The following is a 23,244-nucleotide window of genomic DNA, read 5'->3' as shown; positions in this document are numbered from 1 at the left end:
TCCGGGAAGAGAAGGACGCCGCCCTCCACTGGCTTCGCCCGGGGCGCGCGCCAAGCCCCCTCCGCCCTCCACGCAGCCGCCAGCGGAGGGGGCCAAGGCGCACCCTCCTCTCCACTGGGGGATGGAGAGGAAGAGCCCGGGGTGCTGTGAGGCCCCAAAGAAGCTGGGCCTGTCCTTCTCCATCGAGGAGATCTTAAAGAGGCCGGCTGACCGGAGCGATGAGGTCAGGCCAAAAGAGGCAGGGGGACAGAGCGCCCAGCAAGCAGCAGCTGCAGACCCGGAGCCGCAGAGACCCCCGCGGGACCAACCCCCGGGTAAGTGGAATCTGGCCTGTCCTTACCCACTCCCAGCTCCCCCAGAGCCAGCGGAGTTCAGGCAGAGACAAATCTGCTCCCTATCAACAAAAGGATAGACTCCAAAATTCAGAGATGGCAGGTGCTGGGCTGGTTGCCTTAAATACCTTTCTCTCCAGCCGAGAACCTGGGCTGTTCCCATGTGGATACCAAAGCTGGGTGAGTTGCAAGATACAGGGACCTGGGGCTTGTTTCTGTAACCAGGTCACAGCTGAGAATGCCAGCTACCATCTATTTATTCAGCATTTAGGTTGTGGTTGGCACTGTCCTGGAGACTGAGGGCTTCTCTGCGTTAACTTCAATAGCAACGCATAATTATCAAAAGGGCACTCATCTGTAAGAGGGGAGAGGTGGTTGCTGCCCCCAAGTCACATGGCCACAAAGCAGAGGACCCAGGACCTGGCCGCCCCCAAACACCTGCCCCAGACCGTTCTGTTCTCTCCCTTCATAAGCAGAGTTCAGCCGGCACGGCCTCTGGTGGCTGAAACTTGGCCCAGGATCCACCCGTCCTGATCACTCCCCAGGCCAGTGCCCACCCCAGGGCTTGTCCCCAAATATCAATGACCCCGGGCCCCCCCTTAAGAGCCGGCTTGAGTGGGGCTTGGAGGTGGACTCCTTAGCCATGCTAAGAGACAGGAATCCGTGGTCAGTCTAGGCTCTTCCCCAGCCTGCTGTGCCACCTCGGCCAAGTCCCTCTGTGATGACTAAGTGAAGGAGGAAGAAATGGAGCTGGTGATGAGGGTTCCCTGGAGACTGGAGACTGATAGGCAATGAGTCTGGAATATGCTACCCCTCCCTCCTTTCCGCCCTTGAATCCCAGGAGAGGAAGCCCAGGGGGCATTTTCCTACCAAACACACAGCCCTGCTCTCTTCCCACAGTCAAGTCTCCCAAAAGAGGGGGTTTGCTTAGCAGCCACAGCCACGACTCTAAGGAGCTGGTGGATTTCCCAGTAGCTGAGCCCATCAATGAGAACGGGTCCCAGCTTAATTATCAGAAGTTCGAATACACAATGAGCATTCACAGAAACCATTCTTCTCAGAGTCTAACCTGAGTCTCTCCTGCTGCAGCTGCATAAGATCCAAGTCTGTGCTCTCTGCTATGTTGAGAGAGGGAGATGGCATTTCCCCTACCCAGCCAGAGCAGCGTCCCTTCCTCTAGCCTGACGTTGGTTGGCGGCAAAAGGAGGCCAGTCATTCTAGCCTTCCCCTGAAGCTGCTGGCATGTTCCATGTCAGCCATCCTGCTGGCTCCAGAGGAGACCCCCAGTAAGTGCTTGCGAAAATAGCATCATGAGATTGGACTGATTGCCCTGTGGCTCTCACCGCAATCGCAAGGCCATTGTTCCATCCATCTGTCACAGTGGCAAGCCCCACCTTAGAGCTGATGCAACCAAGAAGAAAAAACAAAACACCTGCACAAACTACACAAGCAGGTGGCGTTAGAATAGAACACTGGTGGCCTGAGACCATCCAATCTAGATTTTTCCTGAACGTGGCTTAAATACATACATCTCCCCACTAGGCTGGAATGAAGCATTTCCAAAAGACTCGTGAGGGTCGACCTGCTGATTTTCAAGAAGACTTTGAGGGGCACGGGGACAAAGATGATTTATGTCAGTAGTTCTGTAATGATTTCTACACTAACCTATTTATGACGCGTGATCCTACTTAGCCATTTATGGTCATGACGTGAGGTTTTCTTTCAAAACAGATGTATTTATTTAGGTAAAACAGAAAAAAAAAAGGCTATTCTTTTTTTTTTTTTTTTTTTGCTTGTTATGACCGCACCTGCGGCATATGAACGTTCCTAGGCTAGGGGTCTCATCAGAGCTACAGCTGCCAGCCACAGCCACAGCCACAGCCACCCCAGCTCTAAGCCGCATCTGTGACCTACACTACAGCTCACAGAAACTTGGGATACTTAACCACTGAGCAAGGCCAGGGGTCAAACCCACATCATCGTGGGTACTCGTAGGGTTTGTTACTGCTAAGCCATGATGGGAACTCAAAAAAAAAAAAAAAAAACAAAGCCTATTTAAATGCTAAGCCGATAATAATGCAGATGGGATGCTTACAGGTCAGAAACTGCAAAGGTAACTTGCACAACCTGCAAGCGTGTGAGACGCTTGACCGAGCACAGGGGGCAGCGAGCTAGGATTCTAGAAACCTGGCCTCTAAGACCAGGCCTGGCACCCATGCACAGGAGGACCTCAGGCAAGCCACGCCCCTCACTGGGCCTCTATTTCCTTCCTTATCTGGGACAGGAAAGAGCAGAGCTAGAACATTCCTAAGGTCCCTCCCCGCTCTGACATGCCATGACCGATTCCACCACAAGCTGGTTGCTCAGAAGCCTTGGTGGTGTCACTTGTGGTCATTTTCCACCTCAGAAGGTCCCTCCCTACAGAGGGAGGTCTCGCACCAGGCAGGGCAAACCAGCTCTGGGTCTCTGTGGCATCTCCCCCATTTCTCTTTTCTCTCATAAGGACACCAGTCATTGGATTTAGGGTTCACCCTACATCCGGGAGAATCCCATCTCACGATCCTTCAGCCAATCACATCTGCAAAGATCCAATTTCCCAAGGTCCCATTCACAGGAAGCAGGGGCTACGACTTGGACATCCCTTCTTGGGGGGGGGGGAGCCCCCTCCCCCTTCCCTCACTTCTTCGTCCCCCTCATTTTCCTCTTTGACCCCTCTCTCCCTGTCCCCCTCCTCTTTCTTTTCTCCTCCTCCTCCTTCTTTCCCCCCTTCCCCTCGCCCTCCCCCTCTGCCCCCTCACTGCCTAAAACCAAAGGCAGTGGCTCTGCTTTGCTCTGAGCCCTGGGAGAGGGACCCGGCTCAGCGCTGTGACCAAGGTCATGAAAGCCTCTGGCTCTCAGACAGGTAGACCCAGGGGCATCCACGAGAGCAGATGGGAACAGAGCAGGACGAAGAGCTAAGCTCATCTCTCCCCTGGGATACGTGCGGTGTGGACTCTGTCACCAGACTCACCACACCCTCTTTGGTGGACACCTGCCACCAGACCCACAACCTAACGTGGCTATGGGAACATTCCTAAAGGGCTCAGGGGCACCTGGAGGCTGGCTCTAGAATTGAGAACCTGACTCAGTCTCAGCCCCTGAGAGATGAACAAGGGGCTTGATCCCTGCTGCAAAGAAGCATTGTATTCATGTGGGCTCCCCACAAAAAGCAGACCTGAAGGAGGATTTGAGCACTCGCAGTACATTTGTGGCCTGCAAGAACCTCGACAGGGAAGTAGTGAAACGATACAAAGAGCAGAAGGCTGTTAAACAAAGGGCACTTGATTAAGCCAGTGGCCGCCACTGGAAACTGAAGCTTAAAACCTTTGGGAAGTGGAGCATATACACTCCTTGGAATTATCTGGGCTCTTTAGCCTAGAAAGAGATAACCTGGCAATAGGAAGCTGGTTTTGGAGCACAGGAAGTTCTGAGGGATACAAGCAAGGCATCAAAAACATTGCTCCACAGGGAGAACAGACTTGTGGCTGCCAAGGGAGAAGGAGAGGAAGTGGGATGGACTGGGACTTCGAAGTTGGCAGACGCAAACGATTCCATTTAGAATGGATAAGCAATGACGTCCTGCTGTACAGTGCAGGGAGCTGTATCCAATTTCTTGAGCTAGAACATGAAGGAAGATAGTATAAGAAACAGACTGGGAGTCCCCGTCGTGGCGCAGTGGTTAACGAATCCGACTAAGAACCATGAGGTTGCGGGTTCGATCCCTGGCCTTGCTCAGTGGGTTAAGGACCCGGCGTTGCCGTGAGCTGTGGTGTAGGTTGCAGAGGCTGCTCGGATCCGGCATTGCTGTGGCTGTGGTGTAGGCCAGCGGCTGCAGCTCCGATTCGACCCCTAGCCTGGGAACCTCCATGTGCCGCAGGAGCGGCCCTAGAAATGGCAAAAAGACAAAAAAAAAAAAAAAGAAACAGACTATATATAAATATGTGTGACTGGGTCACTTTGCTGTACAGCAGAAATTGACAACACTGTAAATCAACTCTAACAAAAATAAATTTTTTAAAAAAGGAGTTCCCATTGTTGATTTATAGTGTTTTATCAATTTCTACTTTTTTATTTTATTTTATTTTATTTTATTTTTCTGTCCTTTTTTTAAGGCCACACCTGCGGCATATGGCATATGGAATTTCCCAGGCTAGGGGTCAGATAGGAGCTACAGCTGCCAGCCTTCACCACAGCCAGAACTTGGGATCTGAGGTGTGTCTGCAACCTATACCACAGCTTACAGAAATGCTGGATCCTTAACCCAGAGCAAGGCCAGGGTTCGAACCCGCATCCTCATGGATATTAGTTCATTACCACTGAGCCACGATGGGAACTCATACTTCTTTATTTTACATAAATTTTTTAGAACGCCTTTCGTGTTTCACATGGATATTCCCAGCAGACCTTGGAGAGAAGGAAACCTTTGCTCGATCTGAGCTTTGATGGATGAGTGAGTTTACATAGGCAGAGGAGGACACGCAAGCCAGATGTAAGGGGTCCTGAGAGCAAGCACACGGAGGATGCAAGGGGGCGGCTGATGTGAGGGCTCTAGAAGCCATCAGGTGAGACCGAAATAACGGAAATGAGCACTGGGGAGAAAGCAGATGACCCTGGAAAGGAATGCGAAGAGCCTTGAATGCTGCACCAAAGAGCTGGCCTTGCACGCTGTGGGCACAGAAAGCTGTAAAAGGCCAGGACCACCTTGGAGGAAGGAGGTTTGCACCTGTCTGCCCTGGGAGGTGCCTCCCTGCATCCCACCTGTCCTGCCCAGGAGGTGTCCCCAGCCTGCAGGAGGGCCCCAAAGGGAGCCTGCATCTCCTCCCTCGGAGCCCACTGCCTTGGGAAGACAAGGACAAGGCCTATTTCCAGACAGCCCAGCAGCAAAGTCCCCCCACCCCCCCACCCCCCGCTGCCATCCAGTCCCAACTCAGACTCTAGCTGAGCGGCCAGGGCCAATTAGTAGACCTCAGAGAAGGAGCAATCAGGGGAGGGAGCCAGAGCGGAGGGGAAACATCGGTTTATAATTAGGTGGCCTAATCACCTGTGTAAATTGTGTATTTCTTATGATCGATGTGCTAAACGGCTCAGGTTTAATTAAGTTCTGCTGACTCGTTCTCTTTGAAGACCCACTGAAGTGTGATGCACAGTTCGCGCAATTAATAACCCGGAGAGGAGCAACTCGAAAGGGGCGGCCGTTCCCCGCCTTCTTCCTCCCCGCTGTTCCTGCGGCCCTTCCCCGGTGCCTTTGGATGGGGCTCAGCGCTCTCATCGTCCTCTCTGAGCTGGAGCCCAGAGCATCCTAGCCCTTCCCCATGATTAAGAATCATCCTGGGCATGGGGCGCTCCGTCCATGAGCTGGTACTACCAGCTTCCTATTGAATGAGGTCCCTTCTGGTTCAAAAATTCTACATGCGTGCAGGGTCCTGTGTTCAGCCTTCTTCTCTGTTCCATATTCCACGTGTGCTGTTCCCTCACCTGCTACTTCTCTCTTCCGACCCACTGTGGTCTGTAACCCGGGCATCAGGCTTGCTTGCCCCGCTCACGCCTTTCCTGGAGCAGCCTCCTTCTGCGTATGGTGGGAAAACCCAAAGGTTGACCTTCATCCTTCCTGAGGCAACATCTCAGACTCTGCTCTTCCCCAGCCTCACTGCCCTGTGGACCATGGGTAGATCATTCCGCTCTGAGTTACCACCAGGAGCCCCAGGAGGCCATCCTCCCCGCGGGACACACCCCCTTCTCCCCAGGCGCCCCTGGAGAGGTGGGCGGGGCCTGTCTTCCCTTTCTCTCGCTTTCCCTGTACTTCCGGTTTGCCCACGGCCGTCAAAGTGGGCTCCATGACTGATGGACACTCTCTTTCCTAGAGATATGGGCCAACTAGAGGAAACTGCAACACCAGGAGAAACTTGAAGCGAGACATAGAATACGACTTTTTCAAGAACCCCATGGGAAAACCTGTTAGGTAACACTAGCCAATAGCGCTTTCTCTGAAAAGGGAAATATTCTGTATCTGTGCTGCCCAATATAGTAGCCACTAGCCACGTGTGGTTTTCGACCTATAGCTAGTGTGACTGAGGAACTGCATTTTTTATTTGATTTTCTTTAAATAGCTGTATGTAGATAGTGGCTACCATACTGAACAATACGGATGTAAGGAGCTGAACTTTTAACAAAGTCCAGCCTTAGATCCTAACCTTGTTTCCCTGACTTCAGGGTCAAGTCTCTCTGCCTCCCGAAACCACTCTTCTGGTTGGGTGTCACGGGTCAGATTTCAGGGAAAGAAACCCCACTCACTGGGGGTGATCTTGGCTGGATCCAGGACCCCCATCCCTATCACCCCTTTTTAGATTTCTCCAACTGGGGGATATTTAGTCTCAAACAGCATCGCAAGAAGGGCTGTATGGGGACAATCATTGCTGGCTATGGCATCCCAAGGACCCATGCTTAGTCTCTGAGAAGGGGCTTTGGTCCTCTAAGTCCTGCAGGATGGTCCACTTGGGGCTTAGCCTCTACCTCCCCACCAGTGTGAATTTTAGACACCGTCTTTCCTTGCCAAGAGAAGTCCCCCTACAGCTGTTGGACATACACCCACCCCCCATAACCACCACCACCACCACCATCTCTCAAGAATAAACCTTTATTCTGAGGATGTATAGCTCAAAACTAACGGGAAGAAGTACTTTTCTCACTGGTCCATAACTTGCCAGACAGCCCCACCCCATGAAGTCAATAGTCACATATATTTCCAAGTAGGTTTCCAATTCTTTCCCCTTTCTCTTATCTCCAGGGCAAGCCATATATATCTTAGGGCTGCTCCCTTAGGTACACAAGTGGAAACTTGAAATTATTATTTTATTAAGGATTCTATACTTAGTCATGAACCCTTGTTTGCCTATGTTTCCTTCTGGGGGGAAGGAGAAGATGGCTTATTTTTGTTATAATCTACATTCTGTTTATAATCTTCTGTTCTCCATGTTGCTTACTTCCATGTGTTTCAGTTCTACACCCTACATTTCCTGTGCTGTATCCTCTGTTCCAAAGTTCTGTATTCTCAGAGGAATCCCAGATCCATGCTGTCCTTGACCTCCGTTTGCCCATCCAACCTGAAATCTTCCATTCTATGATTTTTTTTTTTTTTTGGACATTTCCTGTAGAACTGCGCTGTATCATCTAAAATGCTGATCCAGGAGTTCCCGTCGTGGCGCAGTGGTTAACGAATCCGACTAGGAACCATGAGGTTGCGGGTTCGGTTCCTGCCCTTGCTCAGTGGGTTGACGATCCGGCGTTGCCGTGAGCTGTGGTGTAGGTTGCAGACGCGGCTCGGATCCCGTGTTGCTGTGGCTCTGGCGTAGGTTGGTGGCTACGGCTCCGATTGGACCCCTAGTCTGGGAACCTCCATGTGCCGCGGGAGCGGCCCAAGAAATAGCAAAAAAAGACCAAAAAAAAAAAAAATAAAATGCTGACCCAGTGAATGAATGAGATGAGATGAGATGCTGTCACCATGGCTTGTTCATTTCTGTACTCCTGCAGAATGACTATTAGATGCTGGATACACAGAAGACATTCAGGAAGATCTTGGCAAGGGACTAACTCTTGCCACTTCTCTCTACATCTATTCTGGTTGGATTTGGCTCTATCCCTTAAATAGACCCCCAGCTCTAAACATAGAGTAAATAGCTCTTTTTAAATTTAAAAAGTAGGGTGGACTTAAGGAGGGAAAGGGGGATAGAGAAGAAGATAGATCATATCACAATCCAGTTGATTCACAATCCAATAGCTTCCCCTAGGGGGTAGTCATGTTTGAAACCTCACTGTCTGTGACTCCTGAGAAGCTTCCAAGAGTCAGAAAGATGAGTGAAAGTATCCTGAGGGGATTTAAAAAATAGACTAATAACAAATGTGAGGGGTGGTGGTAGGGAGGAGCAAGACCAAAGGCCAACTACGAAACCCACTCATATGCTCTTAGAGATGCAGGAGCCATTAGGCCAGCAGAGTTAGCCTCAGCAGAAAGCTCTCCTCTCTGGCCCTCTCCCACTCGCCAAGCAAACTGGCTCCCCAGGCAAGCCCCGAGGCAAGGCATTTTAAGTCATTCAGCCTCCACCTGAAGAGAAGGAGAATTACAGAGTGTCAGGATGGATTTGGCCTTAGCAACAGGATCCTTCAACCCCTCTCTCCTCCCCCATTCTACAGATGGGGAGACTGAGGTCCAGAAAGTAATTAAAACACAGTCCTAGTTGTAGAGTAGCACCAAGAACAGAGCTCTCAGCTTCAGAAGTGCAGTTCAGTGGGTTTTCAACTATCCAACAATAGCAGGATGGATAATAACACACACACACACACACACACACACACACGCATGTGCACACGCACCCACACACACACCTCAGTTGATCTCTGCAGCTATTAAACCACCACAAGTGAAATCCATGTTTCACCAAGCGTCAACTCCAGCGCATAACTTGGTGTGGTTTTACCTCTTATTTGGGTGGAAAAGAAAAGAAAGTGGGCTGAGTGGGATTAAGGGGATCTCACCCCCAGCCCCTCCTTTCCAGCCACTTTGGCTCTCTCTTGACCTGTGACATTTAACCTGTGACATCCGACAGGGCGTAAGAGTCCAGTCAAATCATTCAGTGTTGTTTCTTGGGATGGTGTCTTATCTGCCCAATGGGTTGAGAACAGAGCCTAAGTTTCACATTTATTTAGAGCAAATGATTATTAAGCTCCCAATAGGTTCCAGTTACTCAGCACATCTAAAGTATAATCCTTGCCCTCCAGTGGAGACAGACAGAGAGACAGTGGAGAGAGACAGAGAGACACAGAGAAACTGAGGACAGCTTGCAAGTGTGGGCTCCTTTCCCCAGGGGGTTTGAGTCCTGCCAACAGGAGTGAGTGGTGCTCACACAGAAAGTACCTAGATTCACCATCATTTTCTCCTTTTTTTTTCTTTTTTTTTTTTTCTCTTTGTAAGGCTGCACCCGAGGCCTATGGAGGTTCCCAGGCTAGGGGTCGCATCAGAACTGCACCTGCTGGCCTACACCACAACCACAGCCACATGGGATCCAAGCCACATCTGGGACCTATAGCACAGCTCACAGCAACCCTGGATCCCTTACCCACTAATCAAGGCCAGGGATCGAACCCACATCCTCATGGATGCTAATCGGATTCGTTTCCACTGGACCATAATGGGAACTCCTCATGATCATTTTCAGAAAGCAGACTTTTCCTTTAGGAGTGAGAATGAGCTCAGGAGCCGCAGCGGTCAACGAAAATGGCAAGAATTCCAGTGGGCCCCGAAAGTGAAGGCAAGGTTGTGCTTTTCCCACGATTCCTAAAATTGCATCCTGCGGTCTTTGGTCCAAGTTAGAGTAGAATCGTAACCATGGCCTCAGAAGACGACTCTGCCCACCTGGTTTGGCGCTGCCTCTAAGGCCCGCCATCCCTTAACTCCACCAGGATGGACAGCAAGACTGGTTGCCCGTCCATCCTCCTGACAGGGCAGCTTTCCACATGCCTTCTTCATTCTTCCAGCCCCTGATCCCTCGAACCTCCCTCATTCTCTACCGCTGACCTGACCTCCTGCTCTCCTGTCCGGAAAAACTCAGCGCCATGGGTGGTGGGCACCTCTGACCAGCCTGCTCCGAAGCCCTGCTCCATCAAGCCCCCACTAGAGCCCTCTCTCTCCCTCCTCAGTTTCTCCTCCTTAGTCTTTAGATGTGCTCCAGGCGGCACCCCAGACTCCTCCCCAACCTCCCTCTAGCCTTTCTAGCACCTTCTCAAGATATATGTTCTTAGAGTTCCCACTGTGGCACAGCAGACACAAATCCAACTAGGAACCGTGAGGTTGCGGGTTCAATCCATGGCCTCACTCAGTGGGTTAAGGATCTGGCGTTGCTGTGAGCTGTGGTGTCGGTCGCAGACACGGTTCGGATCCTGAGTTGCTGTGGTTGCAGTGTCGGCCAGCAGCTGTAGCTCTGATGGGACCCCTAGCCTGGGAACCTCTGTATGCCTTGAGTATGGCCCTAAAAAGCAAAACAAACAAACGAAAAGATAAAAGTTCTTTCACTCACCACCTCCACTTCATCACAACTGTTCACACCTCAACCCAATGTTTTTTTTTGTGTGTGTTGTTGTTGCTATTTCTTTGGCCGCTCCCAATTTAATTCGGAGTTCCCGTCGTGGCACAGTGGTTAACGAATCTGACTAGGAACCACGAGGTTGCAGGTTCGATCCCTGGCCTTGCTCAGGGTTAAGGATCTGGTGCTGCCGAGAGCTGTTGTGTGGGTCGAAGATGCGGCTCGGATCCCGTGTGGCTGTGGTATAGGCCGGTGGCTACGGCTCTGATTAGACCCCTAGCCTGGGAACCTCCATATGCCGCGGGAGCGACCTTAGAAAGGGCAAAAAATAAAATAAAATAAAATTTGCTTTGGGGAGTTCCCCTTGTGGCTCAGCAGTAACAAACCCAACTAGTATCCATGAGGATGTAGGTTCGATCTCTGGCCTCACTCAGTGGGTTAAGGATCTGGCATTGCCACGAGCTCTGGTGAAGGCTTGGATCTGGCGTTGCTGTGGCTGTGGTGTAGTCTGGAAGCTGCAGCTCTGATGCAGCTCCTAGCCTGGGAACCTCCATATGCCTCAGGTGCAGCCCTAAGAAGACAAAAAAATAAAAATAAAATAAAATCTGCTTTGAAGGGCCAATAGGTATCTCAAATTTAACATGTCCAAATAGAATACCTGATTTCCCATCACACACACACACACACACACACACACACAGGCACACAGGGCTGGCTTCACAGGCCTGTGTGTGACCAGCATACTTGCACAGGTTCTGCACTCAGGAGGCCCAGCGCTTGGGGTTTAAATCTTACAGTCACCATCTTGAAATTCTTTTTTTCTTTTTTTTAATGAAGACACTGCCTCGGGAGTTCCCGTCGTGGCTCAGTGGTTAACGAATCCAACTAAGAACCATGAGGTTGCGGGTTCAACCCTTGGCCTTGCTCAGTGGGTTAAGAATCCGGCGTTGCCGTGAGCTGTGGTGTAGGTCGCAGATGCTGCTCAGATCCCGAGTTGCTGTGGCTCTGGTGTAGGCTGGTGGCTTCGGCTCCGATTCCACCCCTAGCCTGGGAACCTCCATATGCCGCGGGAGTGGCCCAAAGAAATAGCAAAAAGACAGAGGAAAAAAAAAAAAAGATACTGCCTCTTTATTATTTATTTATTTATTTATTTTGTCCTTTTTAGGGCCGCACCCGCAGCACATGGAGGATCCCAGGCTAGGGGTCTAATTGGAGCTGTAGCTGCCGGCCAACACCACAGCTCACAGCAACACCAGAGCTTAATCCACTGAGCGAGGCCAGGGATCGAACCCACAACCTCATGGTTACTAGTCAGGTTCATTAACCCCTGAACCACGATGGGAACTCCACCATCTTGAAATTCTTAATCATTTTTTGTTTGACTCTGTGTTTCTTAAGTGAAATCCAGCTGGACCACGAAGCATGCAGCAGGGCTTGGAGCTTCAATTCATGCTCAACACCCCTCTTGCCTCCCTGCTTCCCCGGGATGAGCTCTCGGCCACCTGTTTCCCTGCCCCTACCCAGTGACGCCCGCCTCCTCCATCCTTGGAGCATGTGTTGGCGGTGGGGGTGGGGAGATGGATATGAGGAGGGTCAAGGTCAGACACACACCCTGGTGCCAAGTTGCACTGTGGAGCCCTGGAGCCCCGTGAGGGGCCACACTCACGCTCTCAGTATCCCTGTGCCCAAGGGAGCAGGGCCTTCATAGCAAATAAAAAACTAGGCTGACAGGTCAAGAGAGAGACTGTGGAAGAAATGGAAAAGCCTTCATTTTGAACAAGAGGACTCCCGTTTTTCCTTTTGACTAGGCCCCGCATATGCAGCCAGCCCTGAGTGGACAAGAGGCCGGACAGGTGGCTGGAAACAGACTACAAGGGGCTGATTACTGTGATTTTTTCCATAAAAGCCTGGATGATAGTCGATCTCTGTTGCAACGACTCACTCTGCCCTATAGCACGAAAGCAGCCACAGACAAAATATAAACCCATGGTGGGTCTGTGTTCCAATAAAACTTTATTTATAAAAGCAGACAGTGGGTCAGATTTGGCCCCAGGCTTATCTTATTCCAAGATAAGAGGAATTGTTTGAAAGCATCTGAGCAGCAGAAAGGGCAATCGCATAAGTTTCTAGAAGGTCATCTTGGCCACTCTGTCCAGGTGGGATGGGAGGGGTCAACCTAGGGGCGGAATTTCTAGGAAGGTAGACATTGTGAAACTTCAAGATAAAGAACCAAGGACCACGTAGTGGCAACAGGGGTTGAAAGGCTATGATGAGGCAGTATAAAAGCTTTGCTGAGATGCTGACACCAAGGCCACTGACTCAACTTGGACCCTCTTCCATCCAGAGGAGAAGAAGGGCAAGCGGAGGATCCGAACCACCTTCACCACAGAGCAGCTGCAGGAGCTGGAGAAGATCTTCCACTTCACCCACTACCCCGATGTCCATATCCGCAACCAGCTGGCAGCCAGGATCAACCTCCCAGAAGCTCGGGTACAGGTACAGCAGCCCACCCGTCAGCTCCCACCTCATTGCCCTTGTGGCCATGGGTGAGACCCCAGCTATCCTGCACCCTCTGGGGCTGCCCCATATGAAACTGTCCATTGGCTCTACCCCATGAATACAGTTATATTGGCTCAATACTATTTCCAGGAAATGAGGGCACCACAGTTATGGTCTCTCTCCTTGGGGGATGAAGACGGAGGGGGTATGGATGATGGCCTTTGGTTTCTTCTTCTGATCCCTTCTTCTCCACTTGGCTGGAGTTCAAGAACAGCATTCACAGAGTTCCCTGGTGGCTCAGTAGGTTAAAGATCTGGTATTGTCATTGCTATGGCTAGGGTTTGATCCCTGGCCCGAGAACTTACACCCGCCATGGGCATGGCCAAAAACAAAACAAAATTAAAAACAACAAACAAAAAACATGACTCATCGCGCAGCCTCATTCACCAAACAGGTCTTGACAGTCTAGATCAAGGCTCACCAAAATTTCTATAAAGGACAAGATGCTAATTATGTCAGGCTTGTGGGGCCATATGGTCGCTGTCACAGCTATTCAACTCTGCCCTTGCAGCACAAAAGCAGCTGTAGTTTATAATATGTAAATGAATGAGCATGGTTATGTTCCAGTAAAACCTTACCAGTGAACACTAAAATTTGAATTTTGTATCATTGGCATATGTCACAAAATATTATTCTTGTTTAGATTGTTTTCCCAACCATTTAAAAATGTGTAAACCATTCTTAGCCCAAGGGCCATGAAAAACCAAGTAGGAGGCTGGAGTTAGCCCAAAGCCTTAGGTTTGCCAATCCCTGACCTAAACCATGTGGGCATCACTTTGGAGGCAGGACAGGGAAGTGGCAAGGACCCTCTAGAGTCAGAGAACTAACCTGTCATTTCGTCCCCCTGAGTGTCCATGGTCTCCTCTGTAGTTAAGAGATACAGTAGCCCCTTGTCACTCACCAGGGGTATGCCTCGCCCTCTTTGCACATGCTCAGTTCTGCAAGTGTGATGCCAGCAAATCCAAATCCAGGGTCCATGTCAAATTTCCACCCCTAGTATCATCGTACTTTTCTTCTGGCTAAGGACCACCCCTTTCTGGACTTCGCCACTTTTCCTTCCCATTTAAAATCAGTCACCAGCTAATAAGCACGTAGCAGATGCACCCACTGTAAAGCCCAGAATTCTGCGGCCGCCTGGACAGAATGACCAAGTACAAATGGCCGCATGCCAGGGACAATCAGGGCACTCCGACCGCCAATGTTCAAACCAGTCTTTGCCACAGGCCCCACGGGGGTGGCAAACTGATGGCCTGCCAGCAGGAAAAAGCCCACAGATGGGTTTTAGTTGATCTGGGCGGCATTTTAAATCTTGAGCTTTCACATAAAAATCAAGACTTCTGCCTTAGAAGTCTGATGAGGCTGCAACACTGGGCTCACATTTCCACGTCGTAACTGCTGACTGAGAAGCTGCCCCTTTAGGCTCTGTTCACCGCAGACCCCACCACTCCCAGTTATATGGCACCCAGCTGTTTCACCCCCCACCCCACCCGACCCCCCATGAGACCCCAGCCCTGAAGGCACTTAAGGTTGCAATCCTGGGTCCCCTCGCCAAAGGCCAAGACATCGAATCCAAATCCAAAGACATCGAAGCTGTCGTGGAGCTTTCTAAACAGTAACAGGGTCGGTCCCTTGAAAGGACCGTTATTATGCACTTTGGAGGGAACTAGATGGAGAAAATTCCTTTTACTTACCTCCAGCCTCTCTCGCTTTCATCTCAGATCTGGTTCCAGAATCAGCGAGCCAAGCGGCGGAAGCAGGAGAGGACCGGCAGCCTGGGAGCTCCGCCGCAGCTGAGTGAGGCGGCCCTGGCCCCGCCCACAAACCCGGACGTAGCCGTGAGTGGCTGAGGCACCCGGGGGGCGGGGCTGGGGGTGGTGCCGTTATCTGGGAAGAATCCCATCCAGACCGCGAGATGAAGAAACACCTCCTCGGGTCTGTGAGTATAAAATGCGCAAGGACAGTTCTTTTAGAAAGAGCCTGAGCACGGATGCTCAGGAGGTCAGTACCTCTCCGTCCCCGTGTCCTCACGCACTGGGTGACAATCATCGTCCTCTTCCTCCTCCCCGAGCCGATTTGTAGTCCTTGTGCAAAACTTCCCAGTTTATGGAGGGGGCTGCAGAGTAAAGGGCGGAGCGTGGAGGCTGAGCGCATCCGCTCAGGAGTCTTCTGCCCAGGTTCGAATCCCACCTCTGCCCTTAGCAGCAGTGTGGCCTAGAAGAGTCACTGGGCCCCTCAGAGAACAGTCATAGATTCAATGACGGTGAAAGGACCGTCTTGAAGAGTGCTCACCACCTAAGAAATGCTCCCTAAGGACTAGCTGTCCATTCAGCCAACACATATTTGGAGTGTGTACCAGACACTAAACAGGAGAGGCTGCAATATGCAAAATAATCCCCTGGATGACGCTTTGTACAAACCCACAGTAACGCTATGAAGTAGGACTTTTTTTTTTTTAATTTATCCACTTTTTACTAATGCAGAAACTGGGCTTTGAGATGCAAAGTGAATTTTCCACGGTAAATAACTGCTGTAAATGCCAGGATGGGGACCAGGTTTCCTGCCCCCCAACCCACCCATCACGCACTTCTCCCCAAGTTGGGCCCCTGACCTACCAAGAGTCTGGAGGGAAAGGTTGGAAAGTCCCAGGACAGAACAGGTTAAAGCTGAGGGCTCACTTCTCTCTCCTGACCTCTCCTTGTGACAGGGCCCCATGCTGCTGCCCCCCACACGGCCCTGGCTGACTCCTCTCTCAGGGTGCTGTCCGCTGGTTCAAGGTCAACTAGCCTCTGCCTGGCTCCCCACCCGGATCACCCTCCTCCCATGCCACCCATGGGCGACACAGCCCCTCCTGGGCCCTCCCAGCCAGCAGACCTGTGTCCCTGCACTCTGCTTTTTTTCCATCTCCTCACCCCAAATGGGGCGGCATCTGTGCCACTTCCGCGCAGGGACCGGACATCCTCTCCCTGGTGGACCCACTGTCCTCTCCAGGTGAAGGCAGGTGGCAGAAAGGTGCCCAGGCCTCTGGGGGAATCGTCTCAGAATTCACAGCCCAAGAAGCCACCCTGAGTGCATCCCTTGGAAGGTTACATCGGACTCAGCAGCAAGATGGCCAATAAAGGAAGCTCTTATCTCTCCTGGCCAGTGTCACCTGCCACTTCGGACGACAGATGCTGTGTGAGGTCTCGGGATGAGCTCAGGAACAAGAAGGTCATCCTCTTGCACCTGTGCTGCCTTGAACTTGCTGTGTGACCTCCAGCCAATCACTCACCCCCTCTGGGACTCATCTGTAGCAGAAGGCAGTTGGACAAGATGACTTCTGAGGACCCATCGGGCCCTTACTTTGGGGAGGCGGGCCATGGTGAGAACAGAGGCACAGAGGAAATCCAGGAGAGTTTTGTTCATTCATTGGTAAGACATGTATTAAACACCTACTGAGTGCTTCATAAATGGAACTGGATATTGGCCTGAACAACTGAAGCTCTGATCCCCAGGAGCTCAGTCCAGGTTGGTCAAAGGGATGATACTGACCACCCCCGCCAGCAGACATTCTCTCAATGACCCTGCAAGAGGCTCACACCGAACGCATTCTGTTTGGCTTTGATATGCGTGTCCTAAGGAAGGAAAGAAATACAGAAATATTTCTTTAGAAATTTAAACAGGAATTCCCATAGTGGCGCAGCGGAAATGAAACCAGCTAGGAACCACGAGGTTGCGGATTCCATCCCTGGCCTCGCTCAGTGGGTTAAGGATCTGGTATGGCAGGATCTGTAGGTTGTAGACCTGGCTCAGATCTGGGGGTGCTGTGTAGGCTGTTGTGTAGGCTGGCAGCTCTAGCTCTAATTTGACCCCTAGCTTCGGAACCTCCATATGCCGCAGGTGAGGCCCTAAAAAGCAAAAAAAAAACCAAAAAAGCAAAACAAAAAAAAAACCCCTAAAAACAAAATAAAAATGTCAACAGAATTTCCTGACTGATTTTTCTGCTGGATTGGGGTGGGATGTTGTCTTTTCTGGTTTGAATGAAGTAAGATCTTTTCAGAGTTTATCCCCCCAGGACTTGGGGGAGTGATAGGGAGGGAGTAGGATGGTTACACGGGTAGTTGTAGAAGTCCCAGTCGGGGCCCACAGATAGAGAGGAAACCTAGGGAACTTGGGGAGACCACGCTAAGTTAATAATTGCTCAAGAAAGCCATCCGAGCAAAGCAGGCTTGCTTGACGGGTGGAGGCTCCAGATGTGCCTCAGGTCACTGGGTGGGGGATGGGGTGAGGCCTGCATTCAGCTTCAGACCCAGGGCAGGAGGTTAAGGACCACCCTTCTGCTGGTTGGAATAAGCAGCAGGGCGGTCCTAGTCTGACCTTACAGGGTCAAACACTCTCTTACCAGATACAAAGGAGGAGCTACTACTTGAAGAAAGAGGAAGAGGCGGTCTTTTCCCACCCCCACTCCCCTTGGGTTAGAAAAGTGTGGCCCATTGAATCCTTGGCGCAGAGCCTCCTCTCCCGCCCCTTTGCCCCTCTCACAAGCGTCCTATCTTAACCAGTCTGCTTCTTGCCTATCACTCTGTCTCTCACTAAATTCCTTCTGCACGGGTCAGCAAGAACCTGAACCTCAGTAAGTCCAGACAGCGGGTGAGTGATTCTAATTTAAAAACTGTGGGTTTGAGTCCCAATCTGGCTTTAGGCTGGGTTCAAGTCCTAGCACATGGGTTCAAGTGTCAATCTGGGTTCTGGCTCTGTTCGAGTCATAAGTACTGTCTGGAGTAACTGGTTTCTGGAGGGGCCCAGTTACAAGTCCAGCCTGACTGTCCTGAAAAGCCTAGAAAAGAGAGAGGGACAGAGAGGAGAGGGAGATTGGTTTTTTTATAAGGAATTAGCTTTCAGTTAAGGAAGCTGAGAAATCCCATGACCAGCACTTGGCAAACTGGAGATGGAGACCCAGGGGAGCAGAGGGGATAAGCTCCAGGGTAAGACCCAAGGCAGGAGAGAACCTATTGTTACCAAAATCAGGTTGAGCTGCTCATCCTTCGAAAACCAATACGCAAGAGACAATGTTGGCTGAAAAGGAAAGCTGGCTTTATTCAGGAGGCCAGCAATCTGGGGAGAAGGCAGACTTGGGTCCAAAACTCCAACTCCATTCTGCTTGACCATGAGAGTTTTTTTAAAGGGAGAATCACTGGGGGAGGGGACAGAGTCTTTTTGACCTTGGGGTGCATGCAGACTTTCTTCTGATTGGTTGGTGGTGAGGTAACTGGGAGGAGCTCCAGGAATCTTGGGCTCAGCCTGAAGTTACCACCCTTCCACCCCCCACCCCACCCCAGAGAAGATATTGTTCTGCATATTCCTTGAGGAAGAACCAGGACCCTGCCCCAAGGCTGCACTGTGATTTCTTGATGGCTCCCCCCTCTTTCCTGCATTCGCTCCCTTCCCTGATTAGCTACTGTTTGAATCAGCCTTTTGCACCTCGGGGAAGGTCCAGGAGGTTGAATAAAGTCTGTTTCCTTCAAACAAGAAATGGGAGACACAGAAAGTATTTTTAGCCCCCCACCCACCAAGCACCCCCCAGGGTCTTGCTCCATTTCACTAAATCCCAGCTCAGAGAAAGAGGGTGACTTCTTTCTGTTCTCTGCAGGATCGGGTGAGGCCTACCCCCGTAGGAGAAGGCCTACCAGATCAAATGCTCGACTCATCCAGAAACCCCCTCACAGACACACCCGGAATAATACACGGAGTACCTAGTCACCCTGTGGCCCAGTCAAGTTGACACATAAAATTAATCATGCTACTTCCCATGCCCTTTTCCCAGTCACATACCCTCCATCTGCCAAAATCCTCTAGAAACAGGATTTGGCCAAGTACAGGAGGTTCAGGTGACCAGAATGTCTCAGCCTCAGTACAGATGTGAAAGTTGATTTCGGGGGAATAAGAGGGTGCCACCTCTTCCTTTCCAGGGATTTCTTTTTCCCCCAAGAACTATTCTGTTCCTTTTACTTGACAGCTATGGGGCAAAGGAATCATTTTAGAACTCTTTTTTTTTTTTTTTTTGTCTTATTAGGGCCACACTTGCAGCATACGGAGGTTCCCGGGCTAGGGGTCCAATCGGCGCTATAGCTGCCAGCCGACACCACAGCCACAGCGACCTCAGATCAGAGCCGACCTACACCATAGCTCACAGCAACACCAGATCCTTAACCCACTGAGTGAGGTCACAGACCAAACCTGCAACCTCATAGTTCCTAGTTGGATTCGTTTCCACTGCGCCACGACGGGCACTCCCTCGCTATTGTCCCTTTACTGTTCCTCCCTGGCCTCTGCATCTCTTCCCTTCCCTGATTAGCAACTGTTTGAACCTGCCTTTGGAACTCAGGGAAGGTCATGGCTGAAGCCCATTGCCCCAAAACAAGAAGTGGGGACACAGAAAAGCCTGTGTGTCCAGGAGCCCCACAGGGCCCGGCTCAGATTTCATCATCAGTTGTGAAAGCTTGAGCAAGAGACATGTCCCCTCTTTGCGTCTTTTCCCTGGAGAGCGAGTTTCTTGTCTCTTAGAGTATCTGTCTTGAGTTAATACGTTTGGCAGATGGTAGGCACAAGTGTTAAGAAAAAAGTCATTTTCCCAACTCTCCCTTCTATCTCTTTCAACTTCTGATCTTGAGCAACTACCCTGATCCCAGACTCTGTCCCAGGAGGTCATACACCAGTGTTCAGGAGGTCAAGGCAAAAACATACACCTCAGATTGGGACTCCAACCCATGGACAGAGACTCTTAAGCCAGCCAAGACCCAAATTGGGACTCAAACCCTCTTTTTTTTGGGGGGGAGGGGATTTTAATTAACATCACATACCTACTCCCAGGACTTAATGAAGTTCAGGGTTTTGTTTTGTTTTTTGTTTTTGTTTTTGTCTTTTTAGGGCCACACCCAAGGCACATGGAGGTTCCCAGGCTAGGGGTCTAATCAGAGCTTCAGCCACCAGCCTACGCCACAGCCACAGCAACACCAGATCTGAGCCGCATCTGCGACCTACACTACAGCTCACAGCGACACTGGATCCTTAACCCACGGAACAAGGCTGGGATTCGAACCCACAACCTCATGGTTCCTAGTCGGATTCTTTTCTGCTGCGCCACGACGGGCACTCCAAGTTCATGTTCTTTATGTCTCAGCATGGAAGGAATTCAGCAAGAGGCAAAGGGATAGGTAAGAAGTAGACTTACTGAGAGAGATGGAGAGTGGGGCGTCTCAGAGGTGGCCTGGGAGATACATAGTCCATAGACAGAACGACGTCTGTTTCAAAAGGCAAGAGAGCAGCCCCGAGAAAAACACTCTTCACATTGGGTGGGCCCTTTCACAAGGCAAGAGGCCCCCCGAAATATGGGGTGGTGAGTTTTTTAGGATGGGCAATTTCAAAGGCTAATGAGTAGGAGGATTATTCGGACTATTTCCGGGAAGGGGTGAGGGTATCCAGGAATTGTGCCACCGCCGACCACCTTTTTGGCCTTTTATGGTTCAGCCTGGGAACTGTCGTAGCACCTGTGGGTGTCAATTTAGATGCTAATGTGTTACAATGGGTGTGTAATGAAACTCAAGGCCCCATGGAAGTCAAATCAACCACCATCTAGGACCTAGTTAGTTCTAACCAGGTCTCATCATATCCTCAAACACTTTTATTCCTTTAAGGGTTGTGCCCTGTTCCCTTCCCTCCTGTTTCCAAGGAACTCTGAAGAGAGTATGCAAAACGGCATGTGTGACTGTGTTTATTTTTCCCAGACAAAACCATTCATCGCTTTCATCAGCTTGTCAAGGAGCTCTGCAGCTAATAATAATAATAATAAAGAATCCCCGTCGGGAGTTCCTGCCATGGCTCAATGGAAACAAATCTGACTAGTAATCTTGAGGACTCGGGTTCGATCTCTGGCTTCACTCACTGGGTTAAGGATCTGGTGTTGCCGTGAGCTGTGGTGTAGGTCACAGACTCGGCTCCTATGTGGCGTTGTTGTGGCTGTGGCATAGGCCAGCAGACTCGACCCCAAGCCTGGGAACTTCCATATGCCATGGGTGTGACCCTAAAAAGACAAAAAAAAAAAAAAGAATCCTCATCAGTCATATCTGAGTAATACCTTGGTAGGTTTCTACTCTAGCTGTGTGGACTAAAGGCTTGAGAGGAGTTAAAGGGTCGCCGTTTTTTAGGGCCTCACCCTCGGCTCATGGAAGTTCCCAGGCTGGGGGTCCAAACAGAGTTGCAGGCACCAGCCTATGCCAGCCCATGCTACAGCAACACCGGATCCTTCACCCACTGATCGAGGCCAGGGATCGAACCTGCATCCTCATGGATACTAGTCAGATTCATTATAACTGAGCCACAATGGCTCCCAAAGAGTCACCTTTTTAAAGGTACAATCATAGAAAGATAAAATGAACAAGTGCCAGAGCTTTATGTAACTCGCTAATTAATGGGGAATCAGTAAGACGTCGTAACAGTTCAAAGGAGAATTCTAAGAGCAGCAGGGAGCAGGAATGCTGAAAAGAATTACAAACAGAGACAAAAAAGGGTCCAAGGCCACAGAGAAGTAATCAATGGTGTCTCCATGAGAGGAAAAATCACTTGCATTTCTATGGACAAGAATCATTTGCATGACTACCAGTTTTCTACAATTTAAAGAGTGGAAAAATAGCTCAAAGACAATGAAAGGCACAGAATTTCTAGAAGAATGTGCCAGATCGAACAACAATCTTTTCATGCCCGTTTCAAAGTCTTTCAGTTTTTCCTGACCTAGAAGTTGCTTATTCTCTCGGGGACCACAGGTCCTGCCTCAGAAGTTAGCTGTGAGATTATATTAGATGATCCAGCCAAGGGTTTTGTACTTTAAAATCACTGGGAAGTTAGGAAATTATTATTTAGGGCCTAAACTCTTCTAGAATTCAAAAAGTTTACATCTAAAGATTGTTTAAGGGAAAAAAATCTACACTGAGAAAGAGGTCAGAAATACAGTAATATTTTGGAGTTCCTATTGTGGCTCAGCGGTAATGAACCTGACTAGGATCCATGAGGACTCTGGTTTGATCCCTGGCCTCCATCAGTGGGTTAAGGATCCGGCATTACTGTGAGTTGCAGATGCGGCTCAGATCCTGAGTTGCTGTGGCTGTGGTGCAGGCTGGCAGCTGTAGTTCTGATTCGACCCCTAGCCTGGGAACTTCTATATGCTGCAGGTGCAACCCTCAAAAATAATAAATAAAACCAAATCTGTTCACTCCCTAGCCCAAACCTGCTTTTTCCTCAGCCTTCCTTGTCCCAGCACATGGCAGCCCCTTTCTTCTAGTTGATCGGAGACAAATCCTTAGAGCACTTTTGATAACTGTCTCTCTATCTATCCATCTATCATCCATACATATACATATTTTATTAAAGTATAGTTGATTTACAAAACTGTGTTCGTTTCAGGTGTACAGCAAAGTGATTCAGATACATATATATGTACTCCTTTTCAGATTCTGTTCCATTATAGGTAGATTACTACATGAGTTTGGCTCTAGTTCTCTGCGCTATGCAGTTAGGACCTTGTTGGTTACCTACTTGTATAGTGTGTCTATGTTAATCCCAAATTCTCAATCTACCCCCCCTCCCGTTTCCCTGTCACTGTAAATTTGTTTTCTATGTTTGAGAGTCTATCACTGTTTTGTAAATAAGTTCCTTTGCATCGTTATTTATTTATTTTTGTCTTTTTAGGGCCACACCCACAGTACTTGGAGGTTCCCAGGCTGGGGTCCAATTGGAGCTACAGCTGCTGGTCTACACCACAGCCGCAGCAATGCCAGATCCTGAGCCGCATCGGCAACCTACTCTGCAGTTCCAGATCCTTAACCCACTGAGCGAGGCCAGGGATCGAACAGGCAACCTCAAGGTTCCTAATCGGATTCATTCCACTGTGCCACAACGGGAACTCCTGCATCATTTTTTAGATTCCACATATAAGTAATATCATATGATATTTGTCTGATGACTGTCTCTTTTTTTTTTTTGTCTTTTTGCTATTTCTTGGGCCACTCCCGCGGCATATGGAGGTTCCCAGGCTAGGGGTCTAATCAGAGCTGTAACCACCGGCCTACGCCAGAGCCACAGCAACGTGGGATCCGAGCCGTGTCTGCAACCTACACCACAGTTCATGGCAACACCAGATCCTTAACCCACTGAGCAAGGGCAGGGATCGAACCCGCAACCTCATGGTTCCTAGTGGGATTCGTTAACCACTG

At 50.1% G+C, this 23,244-nt stretch overlaps 1 protein-coding gene across 1 annotated transcript; it reads left to right on the top strand.

Moving 5' to 3' along the window:
• The first annotated feature begins 121 nt into the window (after positions 1-121).
• On the top strand, positions 122-16,119 carry ISX (intestine specific homeobox). Its single transcript, XM_047788415.1, is given in 5 exon segments — positions 122-314; positions 12,789-12,940; positions 14,722-14,838; positions 15,708-15,893; positions 15,895-16,119. Coding segments are annotated over 5 exon segments (873 nt in total).
• Positions 16,120-23,244: the final 7,125 nt, after the last annotated feature.

This window comes from Phacochoerus africanus, chromosome 7 (assembly GCF_016906955.1).
Source record: "Phacochoerus africanus isolate WHEZ1 chromosome 7, ROS_Pafr_v1, whole genome shotgun sequence".
NCBI lineage: Eukaryota > Metazoa > Chordata > Mammalia > Artiodactyla > Suidae > Phacochoerus > Phacochoerus africanus.
Note: the sequence above shows the minus strand (reverse complement) of the source record. Positions and strands in the feature narration are given on the sequence as shown.